This window comes from Eschscholzia californica, unplaced genomic scaffold, assembly GCF_041429995.1.
Source record: "Eschscholzia californica isolate CP2 unplaced genomic scaffold, dmEscCali1.0.p SCAF_6, whole genome shotgun sequence".
NCBI classification, from domain to species: domain Eukaryota; kingdom Viridiplantae; phylum Streptophyta; class Magnoliopsida; order Ranunculales; family Papaveraceae; genus Eschscholzia; species Eschscholzia californica.
In genome coordinates, this window is record NW_028238483.1 from 9,064,321 (window position 1) to 9,083,979 (window position 19,659).

Genomic DNA, 19,659 nt, shown 5'->3' on the forward strand with positions numbered 1-19,659 from the left:
AACGCCATAATTAGGTTTATCACCGATTCGGTATCATTAATAGAACGTTTGAAGCAATTATCACATCGGGTTTTCCGAATCTGCCAGAGGATAGTAGTGAAATGTATGTTATTTGCAGTGCAACTCAACTGGTTTTGATCTTGCCAAGAGAAGATCCAGTCCGCTATGTTTTCAATTTTTGAAGGAATGATATTAAAGTAAAACCATATATTTTCCGCTAAAGGACAATGTAATAGAGCATGATCTATGGTTTCTATCTGAGGGCAATTTGGGCACGAATAGTTATTATTGATGTATTTACCTATTCGGTGACGGACCGGGAGGGCGTTCGTACAAATCTTCCATGAGAATAATTTTATACGAGGGATCGTTGGGAGAGACCAGAGAAAAGTCCAGTTTCTAGAGGGAGGGGCCTGCGGTTGGTTAAGGAGGCTAAGGTGCTGATACATTGATTCATTTTTTTTCAATTGTTAGAAGGAAACCATTTTGAGTGAAGTGTCCTTTTTCTCTTTTTTCTTCTTCTCCTCTTTCTTCCCTCTCTCTTACTATCTAGCCGTTTTCCGAAGAAAAAATCGCCAAAAAGCAGTACTGGTTTGGGGTTTTCTCTTCATTGGTTGAGAAACCACCTCATCTTCTCGCCACCTCATCATCTTCAACGACAGAGGTCGCCGACCGACCAATTTTTCGGTCGGCAACCTTCAAACACAAATATTATTTTTTCTCTCTTCCTTTCTCTCTCTCTCTAACACTCCGGCAAAGGGAAGCCTTCGCCGAAGGTCTGGTCTGTTCGTGAACAGACCTTCATCGTCATCATCTTCTCACGAACAGACCAGACCTCTGGCGAAGGGAAACCTTCGTCGGAGTGTTAGAGAGAAAGAGAGATGAAGAAATAAATTTTTTTTTGTGTGTTTGAAGGTTGCCGGCTGGAAAATTGGTCGACCAGCGACCTCTGCCGTTGAAGATGATGAGGTGGTAGAGAGAGGTGATGAGATGAAGGAGAAAAAGATGATGACTAGTTAACGGTGTTATAACGGAATTTGAAAAAGGGAGCCATCTGGATATTTTTGATAAAGTAAGGGGCTAGGCAGGAAGCTTGTCACAAAGTTGGGGGCTATTTGGGAATAAACCTTATTTTAACTATGGATCTCTAGATAAAACTGACTTGTATGAAATTGCGTAACTAGACTTAAAAGAGTCCTCGTCAGCAAAAAATGAAGACTTAAAAGAGTCCAAAGCCAATGGCTAACGAGTGCTTCTATAGGCACTGGGCCAAATGGCTGTAAGCGGGCGGCCATGTCATGGACTCAAGTCAATGACCATTAACCCGAGTTCTTTATAAGCACCCGGTCAACTAACCTGGGTGAAATTCACCTCTGTTTTTCTTCTTCCAAGAAAAAAAATCTTTTTTCTTCTAAAACAAACTCCTAGGTAAGAGTGCACTACTACCGACATTCTCCGGCAACAACACCTACCGACAACCACTCAAATAAACGGAACCATCAAACCGAGTGAGATATTCATATTGCAACTGTTTTATATCATCTTTTTAAAAGAAGTAAAGGTCCGGTACCATCGATATTCTTAGGTCCCGGATCAACTGATCCCTTTGGTCTTCTTAGGTCCCGGATCTAATAATCTGTAGGGGCCTCTTAGGTCCCCGATCAACTGATCCGTTTGAACCTATTAGGTATCGGACTGGTCTCTCTCATCGAAAAAAAAAGGTATCGGACTGGTCCAGTCCGTCCGGTAGATTTTTAGGGCAAATTAAAAATTCCATCTTTCATCACATATTAGAGAATCTAACTGTTGGGGCCGGTGCTTATAGAGCCGCCCGCTTACAGTCATTTGGTCGAGTGCTTATAGAAGCACCCATGGCTAATTCATGTGTAATTGCATTTTTATCGTTCTACTGAAATTTAAACTTAAACCGAGCGTTCGTATCTAGTGTCGTCACTTTTAGATAAAAAATGGGTTTGAACCAAGTTCTTGTATCTAGTGTCTGCCTCTTTAGGTAAAAATTAGTTTGAATTTGAAAAGAAGAATAATTAAAGGATCAGATTATACAGGAAAAGTAATACATACAAGTACAATAACTCCACTGATATAAATTACATACATGAAACTTATTTGGGAAGTTTTATAAGGCCTCCCCAATTTTGTTAAAAGGCCTCCCCATGAACCATTTTACTTGGGAAATTATCATTGAGGGGGGGGCCTTTCAACAAAAATGAGGGGACCCAATAAAATCTCCCAACTTATTTATATCCACATCTTTAACTGAACAAACAGTGGCATAGACGAGAATTTAAAGTTTCGGTGCTACAGAAATTGGGGGTCCTTTAATTGATAATCTTAAAGTGTGATTTCTTTTGTTTTACACGTAATACATTTTGCAAAAATTAAAAAATTGTGGTCCTTTAATTGATAATCTTAAATTGTAATTTCTTAGATGAATCTAAAATATATATATATATATATATATATATATATATATTTACTCTCAAATGTTTTAGAGCAATAACAATACACATGGAATGGAACTACATTCTTCTATGAAAAAATTAAACAATAATGGCTGAATATCATGACTAATCTTTAAACATACAAACTAAACTAATTGATTATTAATCACTAATAGTTGTTGTCACTAACAAGTTTAGATAATAATGAGTTTAGAAAATAAACAAAAATAACTTATGAGGGAGTATTGAACTTGTGACCTCATGATTGAGTTACAAGATAGCTTACCAAATAAGGTACAACTCTTATTCTGAAACAATTTAATGATTTAGGGTCCGGTGCGACCTCAAACACGCCGGCCTAAACAAATATCACCAAAGATTCTTGGGAAAGAACCAAAAAAGATTCTGGAAAAGAACTACAAAAACTAGCTAAGAGAGAACACTCACACGTTGGGGTATGTAATAGATCAGAGAGGTATCAAGGGTTTTAGTTGAAGTAACAAAGAAACACTCAAGATATAATTTGTTTTATTGAAGAGAAACAAAAACCTTAACTGGTTTTATAGCAACAAATGCTTTTACACCCTTCTGTATGCACCTTTCATTTCCTCTACAAAACATTAGTTTATGTAGTCTTTGGCTACATACTCCTTCCATTTCTTCTCTCTCTCTCTCTCTCTGCTACAAACAACTTTATATGGCATATTTTGATCATGAAGAATATCAAGAAGCTAGATCAAATAAATTAGAGTTAGAAATAAAAAACATAAATGAGACAGAAAATTGGGAATCCTTGCTGGCTATCCTGACGCCATGAAAACTGAGCTACTTGGGAGAAGAAGCCAACCAAAATGGTCATTGATACTGTCTCCTGGCACTATGACTTGAGAGTTCCTTCATTTAAAAAGTGACGCAGAATTTTAGATTACTTCGTACAAGATAAACCTCGTAGTAAGTCTGTAAACATGCAGCTTAAAACCAACTGACTATGACTGAACAGGCATAATAATAATAAGATGAGACAGAGAGACAGAGAAAGCTCACAGATTGGCACGATTTGGTATGCAAGAACTGAAGAGAAACCTGAAGAACTGAGGAGGCTTCAGAATAACTGAAGTGCCATCTTAAGCTTGTTCTGCTTCCATTTAGGCAAGTTATAGAAGGCATCCTTAGCCATCCCGAATTTCTCCTCGAACTCTTCCGAAGAAAGGTATGCCTGCATTCACCAAATCTGAGATACAAATCACATAAAAAAATGATAAAAGGATGTCTTCCGAAACTACTGTTCTCACCTCTCGCTTAGTTAAATCAATGTCACTAACAGGATCTGTTGAAAACACTTTAAGACGTTCATATGGGTATGTCGCAAGTCCCTCCTCATCTTCCGCCTCACCCTCCTTCACATCTTCTTCTATAGTGAGAGCTTCTATTCTACTGCTCACCGAATTGGAGTTTCCGTCTGATTTTGATTTCGGAGTCTCGGGCCCAGCTTCATCCATGAAAAGAAAAATGACCAAATTTTCATTATGAAAATGAGAACCAACTAACCTCTAAGTATCTGAGCTCGGAAGCTCTGGCTCGACTAGGTCTAAGCTCTGAGCCAGGGAGGAAGTCAGAAACCATTGGGTCAAAAATTCGCCTAAGCAAATATTTGGAAGTATATATAAAAAACAGGGAGGGGTAAAATTAGCTGAGTTCCCCGAAATTGATCTGGGCTATAACTCAGAGGCCTGGCCAATTCACAAGTTAACTGCAACCCTACCTGACAAAAATACAATAAACTAGTAATTGTTGTTGTTTTCTTTTCAGCCAGTTAAGGAAGTTAACAAATTATACCTTTAGGAGGTCTAGCAGCTTTATTAGCTGGTACTGGTGCAGGTCGATCAAAAGTAGCTGTAAGTGCTGCTATAGCCGATGATCTGGAAACCAGTTTCCCTGAATCAGGAGTTATGGATTTCGGATAGATCTTTCTAACCATTGGAGGTGGGGTAGAAAGGTTTCGGGCATTTGAACTTTCAAATGAAGCAGCTAGTGCAGTGAATGCTGGAGATCTGCCTCTTGCACGAACTCGTTCAGGGCTGAAAGTCATGCTCCGGGATCGCTTTGGTTTTTCTGTCACACTCGACCTTCCGCCATATGATGCTGGAGGTCTCCTCCTGGGCTTCTGGTAATGATTCATGGCATATCTAATGAGACTAATTATCTTGGTAAAAATGAGAAGAATAAAAACTCGAAAAGGTACTCATATTCACTAGTTGAAGATGACAATATATTATCTCTCTAGTTGATACTAAAGATGATTCCTGAAAAGCTCGAGCGAAATCAAAGCGATTCATCATTTAACTGAAATCTAGATATGAAGCATAAATAAATAATTACGATGGTCAATTATGATAAGTTCCCATCTCATTCAGAAAGTTCAGTTAAACTAATTTCAGAATAGACGTTCACCCTTTCCCATATTGGTAAACAAGAAGAAAAAACTATTCTATTTGATTTTAGAGACGGTAAAATTAAAAAGAAACGAGACAAAAGATTGACATGGACATAAAATAAGCAAGGAGATCAATGAGAAAAATCTAGGTTGAAAGTAAATACTTATGCACGCGTGGTGGCTTATCAGATCATATAAGCTACATGTTTTCTTACATTAATTGTTGGAGCATCTCCATTCTTCATGATGAAAAACTTCCTCTGGAATGAGTTGCCATGCATCTGTGACACCATAGAGATCAAGACATAAGAGCCCTTTACATCTGAAATATACTTGTTACTAATTGGAGTTTTTGAGAAGTCGCAATATAGTATCACTTACAGCTGATTTTGTAGAATCCCATGTAAAGAAGCGTGTAAAAAAAGGCGGCTCAAACCCTTCCATTACAATAAATATTGGAGCTTCACGATTTAAGTTCTCTAGAAGAATATCTTGTTCGAGAAATTTCTGTGCAACGTGAGAAGAAAGGATTCAGACTTATGAGCATGGCCGAGAAAGTTATGGGTTATAATAAACATATAATAGAAGATCTGGTACATGCCAAATTATGGTGCAATATTATGAGCAAGAATAAGTATTTAAATCTAAAGGCTAGCCTTAATGACAAAACTACTTACTTCAGCAATGCTTAACGCTTGCATTTTAGTCCTGGATTCCACTTGTTGCCCGATCCAAATAAATAAATCCGAATGACAATCGAGGATGAATACATCTTCAGTCATCAGATCATCCTGGGTGAAGTTGAATATTTCTGTCACCTGCAACGAAAATAAACAATAACGTATAAAACTAAGATACAATAGTGTTTAATTTGATCCAAGTAGACGACATAAATTATATAAGCGCTGAGAAAACACACACCTTTAGATTGCCTTCAGTTAAACGGACATCCACCAACAATTGAAAATCAAATTTAATATTAGATTCATGTCAACAAAATAACCAGAATGCTCTATATCTCGGAGCAAAGAAAATGAACCTGCAAATAACTACCTCCTGAGAAAAAGCAAGAGAACAAGTGAGGATCACTTTCTGCTTCCTTCAGAATCTTTTGATCAGGGTACTCCCCTTTACCTCCAAGAAACTCCCAAAATTGATCAGATTCAGTGCCTTCTTTCTGTGGTTTGGACTGGAGGTTTGGCTGTGGATAATAAAAATAAATCGTCTTTGCTAAATAAGGTTCTATTTACAAGCTAACGGATAACAAATTTTGGTTGGATAGACACAATAAACTTGCATCAGCTCAGTCAGTAAAAAAAAATAATAGGACGAACTTACCTTTATTTGATCTAGCTGTCTCTCAACTAGCTCATGGTCCTCTGCTGTAGTTAGGCTTCCAGACCACGTAAACACAGTAGAATCACTATGTAATATGTAACAGTAACACGAATTCAATGATGAAGCCACCTGAGAGCATTTATAAAGAAAATTAATATCAAAGGTTACAAAGGAAAATAGCACATTGACTACTCCAGTCTAGGTTGTTTCCCTTCCGGAAAAACAATTTAGATTGTTTCCATCTTAGTAGAGATTCTGAACCATAGTTTTTATGAAAGAATAGGCATTTCAGAGGGCAATGTTGTGACGCCCCAAGCCTTATTAGTATCGATATTGTCCCCGCTTTTACCACCCCAGACCCAAGGCGCTCAGATACAGGGTTTTGTTCTTGGCGAAGGCTCCATGAGCCCACCCAAAAGGCCTCGGTACCTACCTAGCTTGAGCATTTACCTATAGCCAGGCTCTGGACAATCTCGCGAGCAATGTGGGACTATCACAAATGCAGTGTTCACAAAATGGTCATTGAATTAAAATAACAGTTGCTTTTCCGTTAACAGAGGGAAACATTTACAGATATTTTTTTTTTCTTTTTTTTTGTTTTGCCACATAGCCGTAAATAAGCGTCTCAGTTTTATAGTGGAAAAATAGGGGGCAGTTATAACAACATCTTGATGATAGACCTAGATGACAGCGTCTAACCATTACTTAAAACAACTCTAGCAGTCTAGCTACGGCGCTGTGTTTCAACGTGATCAGGTCACTATTTATACTGAAATTACAGTTTGATAGGCAACAAGCGAGCTAAAAGTTTGTTATAACACTATAGCTATTTTCCTAAGTAGAGTACTTAAAAGCAAATTATATAGAAACAGATGAGAGAAATGATAGAAGAAGTTATATTAGAACCAAATAGCTACAAGTGGATGTACCGCTTCAACTTGAATTGCTTGCATCTCCTCAGGTCCACTACCTTGAACACGAAACAATGCAGTTCCATCTTCTGTGTATGTGTCATCTGAAATTTCTTTCTCCGCAATATAATTCTTATATCCAGAACTAACACCACCCTATTAAATATGGCAGAAAGTCTTCTTAAAATTTATGGATGAAATAGTAAAAGTACGTCAAAAAGATTACTTTTAGTCAACAACCTCTGTCTGCCAGAGCAAATTAAATAACCAAAACTACTACTAACCTTAAGCAAGATAAAACTTTGGAAAATTGAAAAGAACTGGATAGGTTCATTGCCTTCGAAAATCCGAGCCTGTACAGAGACAATGAAGAATATAAAGAGATTATAAGATACAAATCGAACTGATAAAACTATTTAAGAAACAAAGCAAAAATAATCGAAAGCCTTATTGCATAACATTATTTCTCGGTCCAAACATAATTTTCTCGCGGACTGCAAATATGAGACGGGTTGATTATTTTAGAAGGGTTTCCAGGGAATGCTGGTTAGTCTAGACATTGTCCTTTCATTCGTAGTGCATATCAATTATCATCCTGGTGAACCATACTGCCAAAACCTTAAATCACGACCAACCAGCGGAGAGTATTACCTGCACAGGCTGAGCTTTCAGAACTTCAACCATCTTGCTCGCCAGTGACACAGCTGCGTTTCTCTCGTCCTGTATTCAGTGACATATGTATTGATACACATTTTAAAGTAAGGGGATAAGGTAAAAATGTAAATCAGAAAGGAATCTTTGAGCTCAGGTGACTATGTCCAGAAAAGTAACTCCACATGTATAGTGATTTTTAATAAAAGAAACCCCTTTAATTGGGCAGGGAAGGGCTTACTTAAAGTCTAAACGGAGTATTATAACCCAGCACCTAAGAAAATACAATGTGGTCCATCCAGAGACAATAACATAAGAAACTGTGAAGTCGACAAACCAGTTTCTTCTTATTCCAAGGCCAAGATTATATAGTTCGATAAGTTCTAGTCTTTTCCTCTCGATTGGAGCGTCTCAAAAGATCTGCCTCCTCTACAGGAAGGCCTTAGCTCAGAAAAAAAATATAAGAATAATAATTTAATAGAAAATCGGAAAAGCAGAAGGTCTACTTAGTGCTTCCTTTTATCATTCTATTACTTAATGCTTTGTCGTATTCTTTTAATCGTTTCATTTACAAATGCAGAATTTTACAGAAGAAAGATGAACGAAGTAAATGTCTCGACTTCAGATTTACCTGAATACTCTGCTTCCCGAACCAAGTGCCGATAAGGTGCTCCTCCTTATCTTCCCCTGAATATGAATATTGAAAGATATAGCAATCTCCAGTATAGAATTTAAACTGGTCATCAGCTGGTATGAGATTCTTTTCCTCGCCATTTACACGCCAAACCTGCATAACCACGCTGGTGAGCATAATTAGCATTTGAACATGATATCTCCAGTAAAATACCTGTTTTTTTTTTTTTTTTTGAACTTTCCAGTAACTAAGAGGAATCTCTTATTGATCATTTCTTGTGTAGAAATTGAGGTAATAAAACAAAAGAAACGGAATTAGACTTGTCAAACTATAAAATCACCTGTAAATTTCCTGTGCAGTCAATATATGGCTGAGGTTCTTCTTTTGTAGGAGTAGCCTTGAGAAGACCCTTAACATCAACTCCTTGCCGCTTTAGAAGTGCTAGAAAATCACCAGTAAGTAACAGTCTGAGATACTAGACACCAAATTTTGAATAGTAGAACCACGAAAGGAAATAAATTTCATGTGATTATGATGAAACAATTAAAATATTTCAACTACTCACCGGCAACTTTTCCTCTACCATCCTCAGATACAGTTACATCAATTGTCTGAGGCCATGAATCAAACTTCGATCGAAACATCACTGTCTCGAATCCTTCGATAACACGAATAATGTGAGATCTTGGTGGATCAGAGCCACGGATTAACTCCTGTATTGTGAAATAAAGGCCATATAACAAGCTTAAAATCTGGATTAAAAAAATAGGAGCTTAAGTGTTTTAGAGAAAGAATAAGAAGTATTACTTCTCCAGCTGTACTGGCAGCTTTTCTATCATCAAGAGAAGTATTTCTTCCAATCCAAACAAAGACTTCTAAACCACAGTCCAGAATAAAGCAACTGTTTGTGTCTAGCAAATCCCTTGTCAAAGAATCAGCATCGATAGGTTCAGGCTGCCCTTTTTTGACGCTAGAAAGAAACAAATTCTCTTAGAACCAAGAAAAATATCCGAATTATTGTACACAGCTTAATTGGAATTGTCTTAAGAAAAAAAGAGTCTTAGTTGGCAATGTAGATGCAAGGCCTTGCATTAAGCCACAAAGTTCCTTATTGATTTAAACTCTTCTTTGAAGATTAAAACTTCAGGGTGTTTCATTGACATTTTCCCATGCAAAGACAAAGTTCTTTGAAAAATTATAGTTTCAATGTATTTGATTATCTCCCAAGGAATGAAACTGTTTCCATCATGTGATCAAGTAACTAACTTCGTAGGGTAGTATCATCTGTTGGTTCCCCCATTAAGGAGAGCTAGAATTCATCCTTTGCATTGGGGTACTTGGTGTTCTCCTTAAAAATTACTCCTACATTTTCCAAAAAGAAGGATTCCGTCAAAAGAAGGAGAAACCGTGACGGAGTTCCCCCCAAAGATTTTTCCCCATAGATTATGATTGTGTATGAATCTTGTTTCCTAAACTATTTTATCTTGTTCTGGCAAAAGATGTTACAGTTTGACAGCTTTCATTCTGTGGAAATAAGTGGATTCTAAAGCAATAGGCTAGTTTGGACTTTTATTTCTATGGAGGTGTGGCCCTTTAACTCAAAACCGTGACACAAATCGTGTTTTTCAAAAAAAACTATATCGCAAATACACTTATTTTGCTCCGCCACGAATCACTTCCACGTAACTCGCAGAAATGAATACACTTCCATGGAACACATTTCCTTGCTATCAAACACAAACATATTTCATGAGAAATAAGAAATTCTACTACTGTTATTAAATGGCACGACCAGATAAAGTAGTCATGCGTTAACTAGATAAACAAAATACCAGAGGAGCTTCGCAGAAATATCTTCCAGAGTTTTGTCATCTTCAGTGGCGGCTTTCTTTCTTGGAAGTGGAGCAAAGCCACCAAAGAAACCCCAGAATTCTCCAGATTCAGCATCCGACATCAGCTTTCCGTCCTCTATGTAGTGAAAATATATCAAAATCAAGACGATTATAGTAATTCAAATACCATGATTTAGGTTCTCTAGTGATACATCGACTTACCAATGGCAGCTACCTCACATTTGCCATCATGATAAGTATCTTTTATGTACTGGACAACTTCTAGAGCTTTAGCCCTCTCTTGAATGGATGAGTTAGAACCATTAAATTGAAAGATTTTAGACTTAGTATCCAAGATGAAAATGTCATCATGATTGAGAGTTGATCTGGCAAAAGGGACCTAAGCATAACAAAGACAAGTTCAGAAAACCCAGACGAAAAAGATAGATTTTTGTTTTGACAAAAACTGAAAAGATGACACAGGCTTTTCGCATTTGAGAGTAAATAGAGGTACATGAGCCTACCTCTTTTACATGGACAACATGTTTTCCTTTGCAGACATATAGACGTATCTGGTGCTCCTCAGCCTCAACATGCTTAAATCCAGATGAAGCACCACCTGCTTGAGGGATGATACATGGTTTGAAATACGAAAGGAACTTCTGAGTTTCGTGACCTTGCACCTCCCTGTATTGGACAGCACGTCCTCCAAGGGCTGCATCTAGTTCAACTGTCTTCATCGCTGCTGCACCAGCTTCATCCTATTTCATTTAACAGATAACAAAAATAGCATGTTAGTCCTATTTACATTAAAGATTAAGAAAAAAAAAACAATACTTGGATATTGGAACATTTTCAATAAAAAAATTTACTTTATAAAAGAACTATATAAAACGTAACTAACCTGACTGGTATCTTTCCCCAACCAATAATGGATATCGTGGCGAAATGCACCACTTTTCAAGGATGTTATCTGCACAAAATTTGAGAATTTAAAGCTATCGTATGTCATTGCTTCAACTTGATGAAATAAATCAGCATTTAAATAATAGATATGATAACGAATAAGGACCTTACAGAATCAATAAACCGTATCAACAAGAACAATCAATGTCCTAAATAACGAGTGGACTGTTACTATGGTTATATACTCGCAAACTCTAACAAACTCTCCTGAAGAAACTTCCATTATGATTCAGTTGAGAGCTAAGTAAAAGTGTTTTGATTATGTCTAGCATAGAAAAATCAGGACATGTAACTTCCAAAGAATCATATAACTTAATCTTCCAAAAATGACTTGTCCGGAACTGTCAAGTTCATGAATGGATGAAAGCCAAGTTTTTAAGAATATATAGAGAGTTTCAAATGCTCCAGCAGTGTGATTTTTAACTAGATGAGGAATTACAGGTCATGTTAAGCTCAAAGTAACCAGAGTATATCAATGTCACGTGATCATTAAAACTTCCTTTCGGGGATTTAGGACTAGAGGAGGCAAAAAAGATACACCAATAAAATAATAGAGATCACAACTTACCTTCAAAACAATATACGAATCTCCAGTGAAGAACTTTCCGTGAGAGGATGTGGGGACAGACACAGGGCGGAAGTTCTCAATCCGCCAGATTTCTGTTCCACTATATAGATGTCAAGAAAATACAAAAAACACAATTTGGAGGTAAAAAAAGAATGAAGTAAAATGATAAGTACACCACTAAGCAGTAGAATGGTCGTCTAGTGGACAGGGAAAAAGTTCTCACTTAGGAAGCAAATAAAAAAAAACATGCTAAAGTAATTGGCGAGGAGTTATTCAGTTTTTCACAACAAAACTTTTTGAACTCCTAACAAAAACAGAGACAAGAGCAGGGTCTAGAAAATCTCATCTAGGCAACGTTTACAAAATTAGAGCTTGTAAAAACATTGACAAATGGGTCTATAGAAAAAGTTTGATCTTCTTGTTTCTCAGAGCATATCAGTTCATCAAATAACAAGCAAAGCACATTCATTTCATATTCTGTATCTTGTGCTGTCATTCTAATACCTCATACTGATGTAAACAGCGAACTTCTACTTATTCAAAAACCGGACTCAGCTATAGTTTCAATTTTGTTTTAAAATTCTGAATTTTTTCTAGTTTTACTAATATTATTGCTTTTCAACTCTGATATTATTTTAAAAAACAAGCAAATATTCGATAGGTGAGTCGAAGCTAAGGGCATCTCGATGAATCTGGTTTGCACTCATCAATGTATCCTAGACTTGCTAGTTTGTACCCTCTTATGAGAACAAGTCCTAGATGAATATGTATGTACTCAAGTAATTGAAGTAAAGGATACGCCTTTTGTCCAGCTCCATGAAAAGCAGGATCTAAATCTCTCATAGAAATCGACATATTGTCTTTCTTCGACTATAACACTGTCCTCTTTGTACTCTTGAGGAAACTAAAGACGTCCTGCAAAACAATTTTGCTTTGGTAAAATGCACCAGGAGGAAGAAATAATATGAAAATAAACAAAAAGAATATGAGAGGAAATATTCGAAGTTTTTTTAGCACCAAGATCTTAGAAGAAAAACAAGTTGCTTAGTGACATTAATGCTTTCATAACTTGTTAAAAGTCACACGACTTATTGGATCACACTAACCGTTTATATTTGGCCTATTTCTTATAATCTTATTACCACATAACACGTTCCGACAAGATAAACATGTTAATCAACTGAAGGCTTTACACATGTACGATACTTGCTTCTTAAAAAGAATTAACTTTTACGCTATTTGACTGTCGTAGATAACTTCTTATATTAACAAGTCATCTGATAGGATTAGTACTTCTGTTTCACTGCATTAGAAGAAGCTGTTTCAACTACGCAATGTAAACAAAAGTTGGTGCATAAACAGTGAATCATTCAAATGTGCCAACATGGGTCGGCATGCTAACTGTTTACATTGTGCTGAAAAAGTATCTCCATTACAATTTAACATATACAGTTCAAATCTATAATTTTTTTTACATCCACTGATAGCTTAGTTTATAGGGTACCCCTCTAAAGACCAAGAGGTCATGGGTTCGATTCTTAGGGGCGAAAGTTTGCCCTCTTGAAGTAAGGTAGAAATGGACCCCTAGGATGGCCTTAAGGTTCCAAGATGCCTTCATGATGGTAGTAATTGTGCTCATTCAATTTATGATGGGTCTTCATATTATATTTTCATGATGTATCGATGCCATTAATGAATGTAATGACTCTTCGAGACAAGAAAACTGTCATGTTGAGGGTAGACTTTTGTACACCCAAACTTGTAAGGGGTGTGTCTAAGCTAGACTTTGTCCAATACATGTGTTGGGAGTCTTAACACATGTTGACCATCAAAACAAAAGAAAAGGTCGTAAATTAAAGAATAAAAGCAACCAAGAAGTGAACTTGCACATCAAACCAAAAAAACAGATTCAAGCGAGGTCGTAAATTCAAGTCTCAAACCTATGCTAGACTGAAATGAAAATTCTCAAAAATTCAAAAACTCTCAAACCCTATGCTATATTGAATTGAGTAAATACATTAACTTAAGTTCAGCAAAAACTGGTCAAAATCAAGAAATACCCTTTACGAAACAAAATCTAAATGTTTCTAGATAATTAAACAGAGCATTCTGGTTCAATTTCAAAATCTCCATAAACAACCATAATGAATTGAACCAGAGAAATTCATATCTCCCACCTGACAATGAAAAAACAAGCTCATTCATCTTAATTATACAAAAACAGCCCCAATTCAGATCAAATTACAAGCCAGATCGATCCTGAACCATCAATTATAAAAACCCAATCCTCCAATTTTTTTTTTTTTTAATTATGAATAAAATAATCAATTCAACATTTTATCCAAAGAAACAGAACAAAAAGTTAATATTAAATAATACCTCCCTCCTTGTCGTTTTTAATCAGTCTCCTCCGCCGAGTCCTAGAATGAATCAAATCTGACTGAATCAAAAACTCAAAACCCTAGATATGGAATATTATCTCAAGAAATTTTTTCTTTTAAGAATTCTTTTAACTTTCTCTCTCTAGTTTTGATTGTTTCTGTCGTTTCAGGTAAAATTTTGGAAGAAACAAAACTAATTTTATGTTTTTTGTGTTTGGGAATGTTTAAATTTGGGAGGTTATTGTTGCTTTCTCTCTAAAACACAGCGTGAAGCTCGCATTTTTATTTCTCTTTGTAATATTCTTCTCTTGTTCATTCCAATTCGAGTGTGTTATCTCGATTACAGGGATAACGGATACTAGGTGTGAATCGGGTGGGGTAGACCATGGGCTCAATATCTTATCGAATATGTTATCGGGTTGGGTCGGTCGGGTTTTGAAATTCAATGTTCGTTAAAATCCTAGTGTCAAAAACTCATCCAACCCTATCAAATTTTTTGAGTTTATTGGGTATGGGACGATCTAATCTTAATTTACACTATTCAAGAAGAAGACGCATCGGGTACATATATACTAGGTTTTACGGCACTCTACAACAATAGATCTTTCTCGACTAACCTCGTCGTGTCTCAACGATGCTTGTACGAAGAATTCGAACAAAATGTATTTTCTTACACCTTATGCCGATATGTGATACCTATCATTCGAAATCACGTACTGATTTCGAATGATAAGTATACACGCGTCGATATAAATTGTGAAAATGAATACCTCGGTACATGCATGTGTCGAGTGTATGCTCAACCTCGGTCTACGTGAACATAGACAAAATAGTACATGCTGATAAGTATATACGTGTCGATATAAGTTGTGAAAATTAATGAACACCTCGGTACATGCATGTGTCGAGTGTATGCTCAACCTCGGTCGACGTGAGCATGGACAAAATAGTACATGCACATTCAGTGTGTGCTCGAAATCATTGCACACACATTGTTGAGACACGACGATGTAAGCCAACTACATTCTACCGCTCTCGTAGATAGTAGAAACTTAGTATTCATACATTATAACATAATTCATTACATAATAAGTTGAGTACTTTTTCACCAAACATTTAAATGGGGTTTTTCAAAGAACAACTTAATCAGAGAGACCATCCCGTAATAGCAAATGTTGAAAAGTAGAATATATATACGAGGGCGCCTAAAAACATGAATTATCTGGAAAATAAATTAAAAGAGAGGATGTCAATTAATACATAGTGATATCAAGAAAATGGACAAATGTTTAATAGTTAACAAACATTAAGGATTTTATAATTAATATCACATATTCACTTCTCACAAATGTGGAAAATTCTTAATGAACATATAATTTTTTCAACAAAAACAGAAAATTAGGGGACCTTAATGAAACCTATTACTTAATAACATATCATCATAACCTTTCAACAAAAAGTCTTTTGTGAACATTGATAAGGTTACCAATTCAAAGACGGGATTTTTAAGTGCAAGGGGCAATCTTTATTCCCATAACATAAGGGACTATCAATTGTTCTTTTGAATATTTCAATGAGTTTTTTTTTCTTTAATATTTTCTTATTTCTTGACATTTAACTATTTTTAAATAGAAGTTTTTGAGTCTAAAGTTTAAAAACAAGGGGTAATTAACTACACATCCACTCCTAAATCAAAAAAAGACTATAAGACCAAAACAATACATGTGTTGTAAAGCAATCTTGCATTGGTGGTGAGACGGAGTGTGGTGTTCCTCTTAAGAGGTTAAGCACCCTTCCTTAGAGAGGCCTTTTTAAACCGTGAGGCTCAGGTGTGCTAAAGCGGACAGTATCACTAGCAGCCTAGAAGGTTGGTCCGCACCATCTTGTAACACGTTATCAGCACGATATGCTCTACTGTGATGTGGTCTTGGGAGGGTGTGTTGTAAAGCAATCTCACATTGCTGGTGAGACAGACTGTGGTGCTCCTCTTAATAGGTTAAGCACCCTTCCCTAAGAGGCCTTTTAAAACCATGATGTCTAGGTGTGCTAAAGCAGACAATATCGCTAGCAGCCCAGAAGGCTGGTCCGCACCATCCTATAACACGTTATCAGCACGAATCTCTAGCCAGCTGAAAGAAGCCGTTACTTTGCCTGTTTGTCAACACCAACATCCGTGAAAGATCGAATAAACTAAGTCGTTATTCTTTCCAGTGAAAGGTAAACGTTTAAATTCTTGGTTTTATTATAACTAAGCTGTATTAATCTCGTGTTACCGATTTAAATTTATCCAGGAGGAAATTTTGTTACAAACGAACAAGTGATTGACTTCACTAAATACCTTCCACGCCTTGGTTATACAGACTTAATACCGAATGTGTCATTTCCTCTAATATGCTCATTTGCTTACTTGTCTCGTTATAAACGAACAAAACAAGCAGTTGTTCTTACATAACCATGAATCTCGACCCACTGGGTTTGTACTTGTGTTTGAAGCACATGCAATATTGTTAAATGATCATGGAAGGAAATAAAATTACAAATGGAAAACGTGGTTCTTGAAGAAGCCACTAACGTCTATCTCACACAAATAAATGGGAAAGAAATAATAGACAAGCCCCTTACCACCGGAAGTGGGAAAAGGAAAAAAAACTTGATATATAGTACAGAACCAAAGAAAGATAAAGCGAATAACCCTCCCAAGGTTCGGGAAAAAGCTTATCACATGTGTGAAATAATTAGTTGTTTATCTCGTACCGGCTGTACGACAAATCACTTTGTGGATTTATATCAAGCATCTTTAAAGCTGAAGCTATAGAGATGAATCTCATGAGCTTGATCCACCATTACATATTAGATTTATCTCCCCGAAAGAGTTAATCAATCTAATTATATGTTTAATTTTATTAACTACTATGTTACCTTATCTAACTATGACTTATTTGTTCAGTTTCGGTATTGACTTTCTTTTGCAATACTATATTGAATCTTGTATTATATTCTTTATGAATAGGTGTGGATTCCAGACGAAACATATCTACAGGTGATGAAGATAGTTGTCTAGCAGACAGTGGGACCACAAATTCGATACCTCGAAATACAAAATATTTCTCGACCTTATGATTATGTGAGGCAAATGCGATTACTATCGCTGGCTCATTAAGCATTATAGAAGGCTCCGGAAGAACGACTATAATATTGCCCCGTGGTGCGAAACTAATTATGAACGATGCTTTGTATCGACCAGATCCCTGAAGAATTTATTGAGTTTCAAAGACATTTGTTTGAATGGGTATCACGAAGAATCTGAGTCTGAGAATAATAAAGAATATTTATATATCACCTCGAGTATATCATGCCAAAAGCCTGTTATAGAAAGACTAAAAGTTCTTGCTTTTGGGTTATATCTCACACAGATTAAAACAGTCGAATCATATGTCGTTGTCTACCAGAAGTTGCAGGATCCAATTACTTATAAGATTTGGCATGATCAACTAGGACACCCAGGCTCTACCATGATGAATAGAATAATCCAAAACTCTCAGGGACACCCTCTACAGAACCAGAAGCTTCTGATAGACAAAGATTTTACTTGCACTGGTTGTTCATTGGAAAAAGTTATTACTCGCCCATCCCTGACAAAAGTATATATTGAATCTCTCAAGTTTTTGGAAAGGATTCAAGGTGATATATGTGGCCCTATAAACCAGCAATGTGGACCATTTGAATATTTTATTGTATTAATAGATGCATCAACTAGATGGTCTCATGTCAATCTACTCTCGATTCGGAATCATGCATTTGCAAAGTTACTCGCTCAAATAATTCGATTACGAGCTCACTTTCCTGATTAAGTCGATTCGTCTCGATGGAATAGGAGAATTTACATCAAATACTTTTGATTCATATTGTCTCTCAGTGGGAATTAATGTTGAACATCCTATAGCTCATGTTCATATTCAGAATGGTCTAGCTGAATCATTCATAAAACATATCCAACTGATTGCGAGACCAATGTTGATGAGGAATAAATTACTTGTTACTGCATGGGGACCTGCAGTCCTCCATGCAGCAACCTTGATAAGGTTACGTCCTACTTTAGATAACCAATACTCACCTTTGCAATATGTTCAAGACCGGCAACCAAACATATCTCATTTGCGTATTTTTGGATGTAAATGTTCCTATTACAGTTCCACAACGCACAAAGTTTGGGCCTCAACGCCGACTAGGAATATATATTGGTTTTGATACACCATCTATTATTTGATATCTCGAACCCCTGACGGGTGAGACTTTTACTGCACGCTTTGTCGATTGTCATTTTGATGAGACACTTTTCCCGTCATTAGGGGGAGTAAATTTGCCTGAAGCAAATTTTACGAAAAAAGATCTTGGTTTACACCAAATTTGTCTCATTATGATCCCCGTACTAATCAATCTGAAGTTGAAGTACAAAGGATAATACATCTACAAGATATTGCCAATAAAATCCTGATGCATTTAATGACGCAGCGAGAGTGACAAAATCATATATACGTGTTGCCGATGTTCCAGCAAGGATAGAAGATGTCCCTGAAGGACGCGATAAAAATATTATAGCAAATGAATCGTCCCAAACACGTCTGAAACGTGGACGACCAATCAGTTCTAAATATATTGTTACCCGAAAAAGGAAAAACCAACCACAAGCAAGTAATACTCCAGAAGAGACAAAAGAACAACAAGCTACACATTTAGCTAACACAGACCTAGAAGTGGGTGAAGCCCTAGAAGAGGCAGAAACTCTTGAAGAGCATGAGTTATCTCCAAATAAAGAGATATCTATAAATTACGCCAGTAATTGTAAAGCGTGGAATCGTGATAATATAATCATCAATGATATATTTGCGCTTTCAGTAACTAATGATATTGTCACTGAAAATGATGATTATGAACCACAATCTATAGAGGAGTGTAGAAAAAAGACTTAGTGGGTAAAATGGACGGGAGCAATCAAGACCAAATTGAATTCACTTTCGAGTGTAATGTTTTCGGACCTGTAGTCCTGACACCCAAAGATGTAAACCATGCAGGTTTCAAATGGGTATTCGTTGGAAAACGAAATGAGAACAATGAATAAGTTGTTCGCTGTAAGGCGAGACTTGTGGCAAAGGTTTCTCGCAGAGACTGGGGATCGACTATGAAGAAACATACTCACCAGTTACGGATGGGATAACCTTTCGGTATTTGATTAGCTTAACAGTTCTAGAAGAACTCGAGATGAATTTAATGGACGTGGTCACTGCGTATCTATACGGATAATTGGATAATGATATTTACATAAAAGTCCCTGAAGGATTTAAATTGCCTGAAGGCAACCCACGTACCATGTATCCCTTAAAGCTTAATCGAGCTTTATACAGATTAAAACAATCTGGACGAATGTGGTACAATTATTAAGAAAGGAGATACTGGATTAGCTATTCTTGCAGTATATTTGATG

The 19,659-nt window shown here is 36.5% G+C and overlaps 1 protein-coding gene across 3 annotated transcripts; it reads right to left on the bottom strand.

The window, feature by feature from the left end:
* Positions 1-2,973: 2,973 nt before the first annotated feature.
* On the bottom strand, positions 2,974-14,681 carry LOC147531603 (villin-4-like). 3 transcript variants are annotated; one of them, XM_086650360.1, is made up of 24 exons: positions 14,176-14,681; positions 12,596-12,711; positions 11,797-11,896; positions 11,167-11,235; positions 10,787-11,023; positions 10,485-10,662; positions 10,263-10,398; positions 9,238-9,400; positions 8,996-9,143; positions 8,771-8,871; positions 8,428-8,583; positions 7,797-7,865; positions 7,430-7,498; positions 7,164-7,301; positions 6,235-6,363; positions 5,950-6,097; positions 5,818-5,828; positions 5,574-5,714; positions 5,278-5,403; positions 5,112-5,177; positions 4,299-4,626; positions 3,755-3,951; positions 3,507-3,678; positions 2,974-3,356 (listed from the first exon to the last, which is right to left on the bottom strand). In XM_086650360.1, exons 2-23 carry the CDS (start codon positions 12,649-12,651, stop codon positions 3,565-3,567), a joined length of 2,880 nt encoding a protein of 959 aa, XP_086506486.1. In that variant the 5' UTR covers positions 12,652-12,711; positions 14,176-14,681; the 3' UTR covers positions 2,974-3,356; positions 3,507-3,564. The 3 variants fall into 3 exon arrangements, with proteins under 3 accessions (XP_086506486.1, XP_086506484.1, XP_086506485.1); XM_086650358.1 differs by lacking the exon at positions 5,818-5,828 and having other exon boundaries at positions 5,936-6,097; XM_086650359.1 differs by lacking the exons at positions 5,818-5,828; positions 14,176-14,681 and adding an exon at positions 13,353-13,978 and having other exon boundaries at positions 5,936-6,097; positions 12,596-13,099.
* Between the last annotated feature and the right edge of the window lie 4,978 nt (positions 14,682-19,659).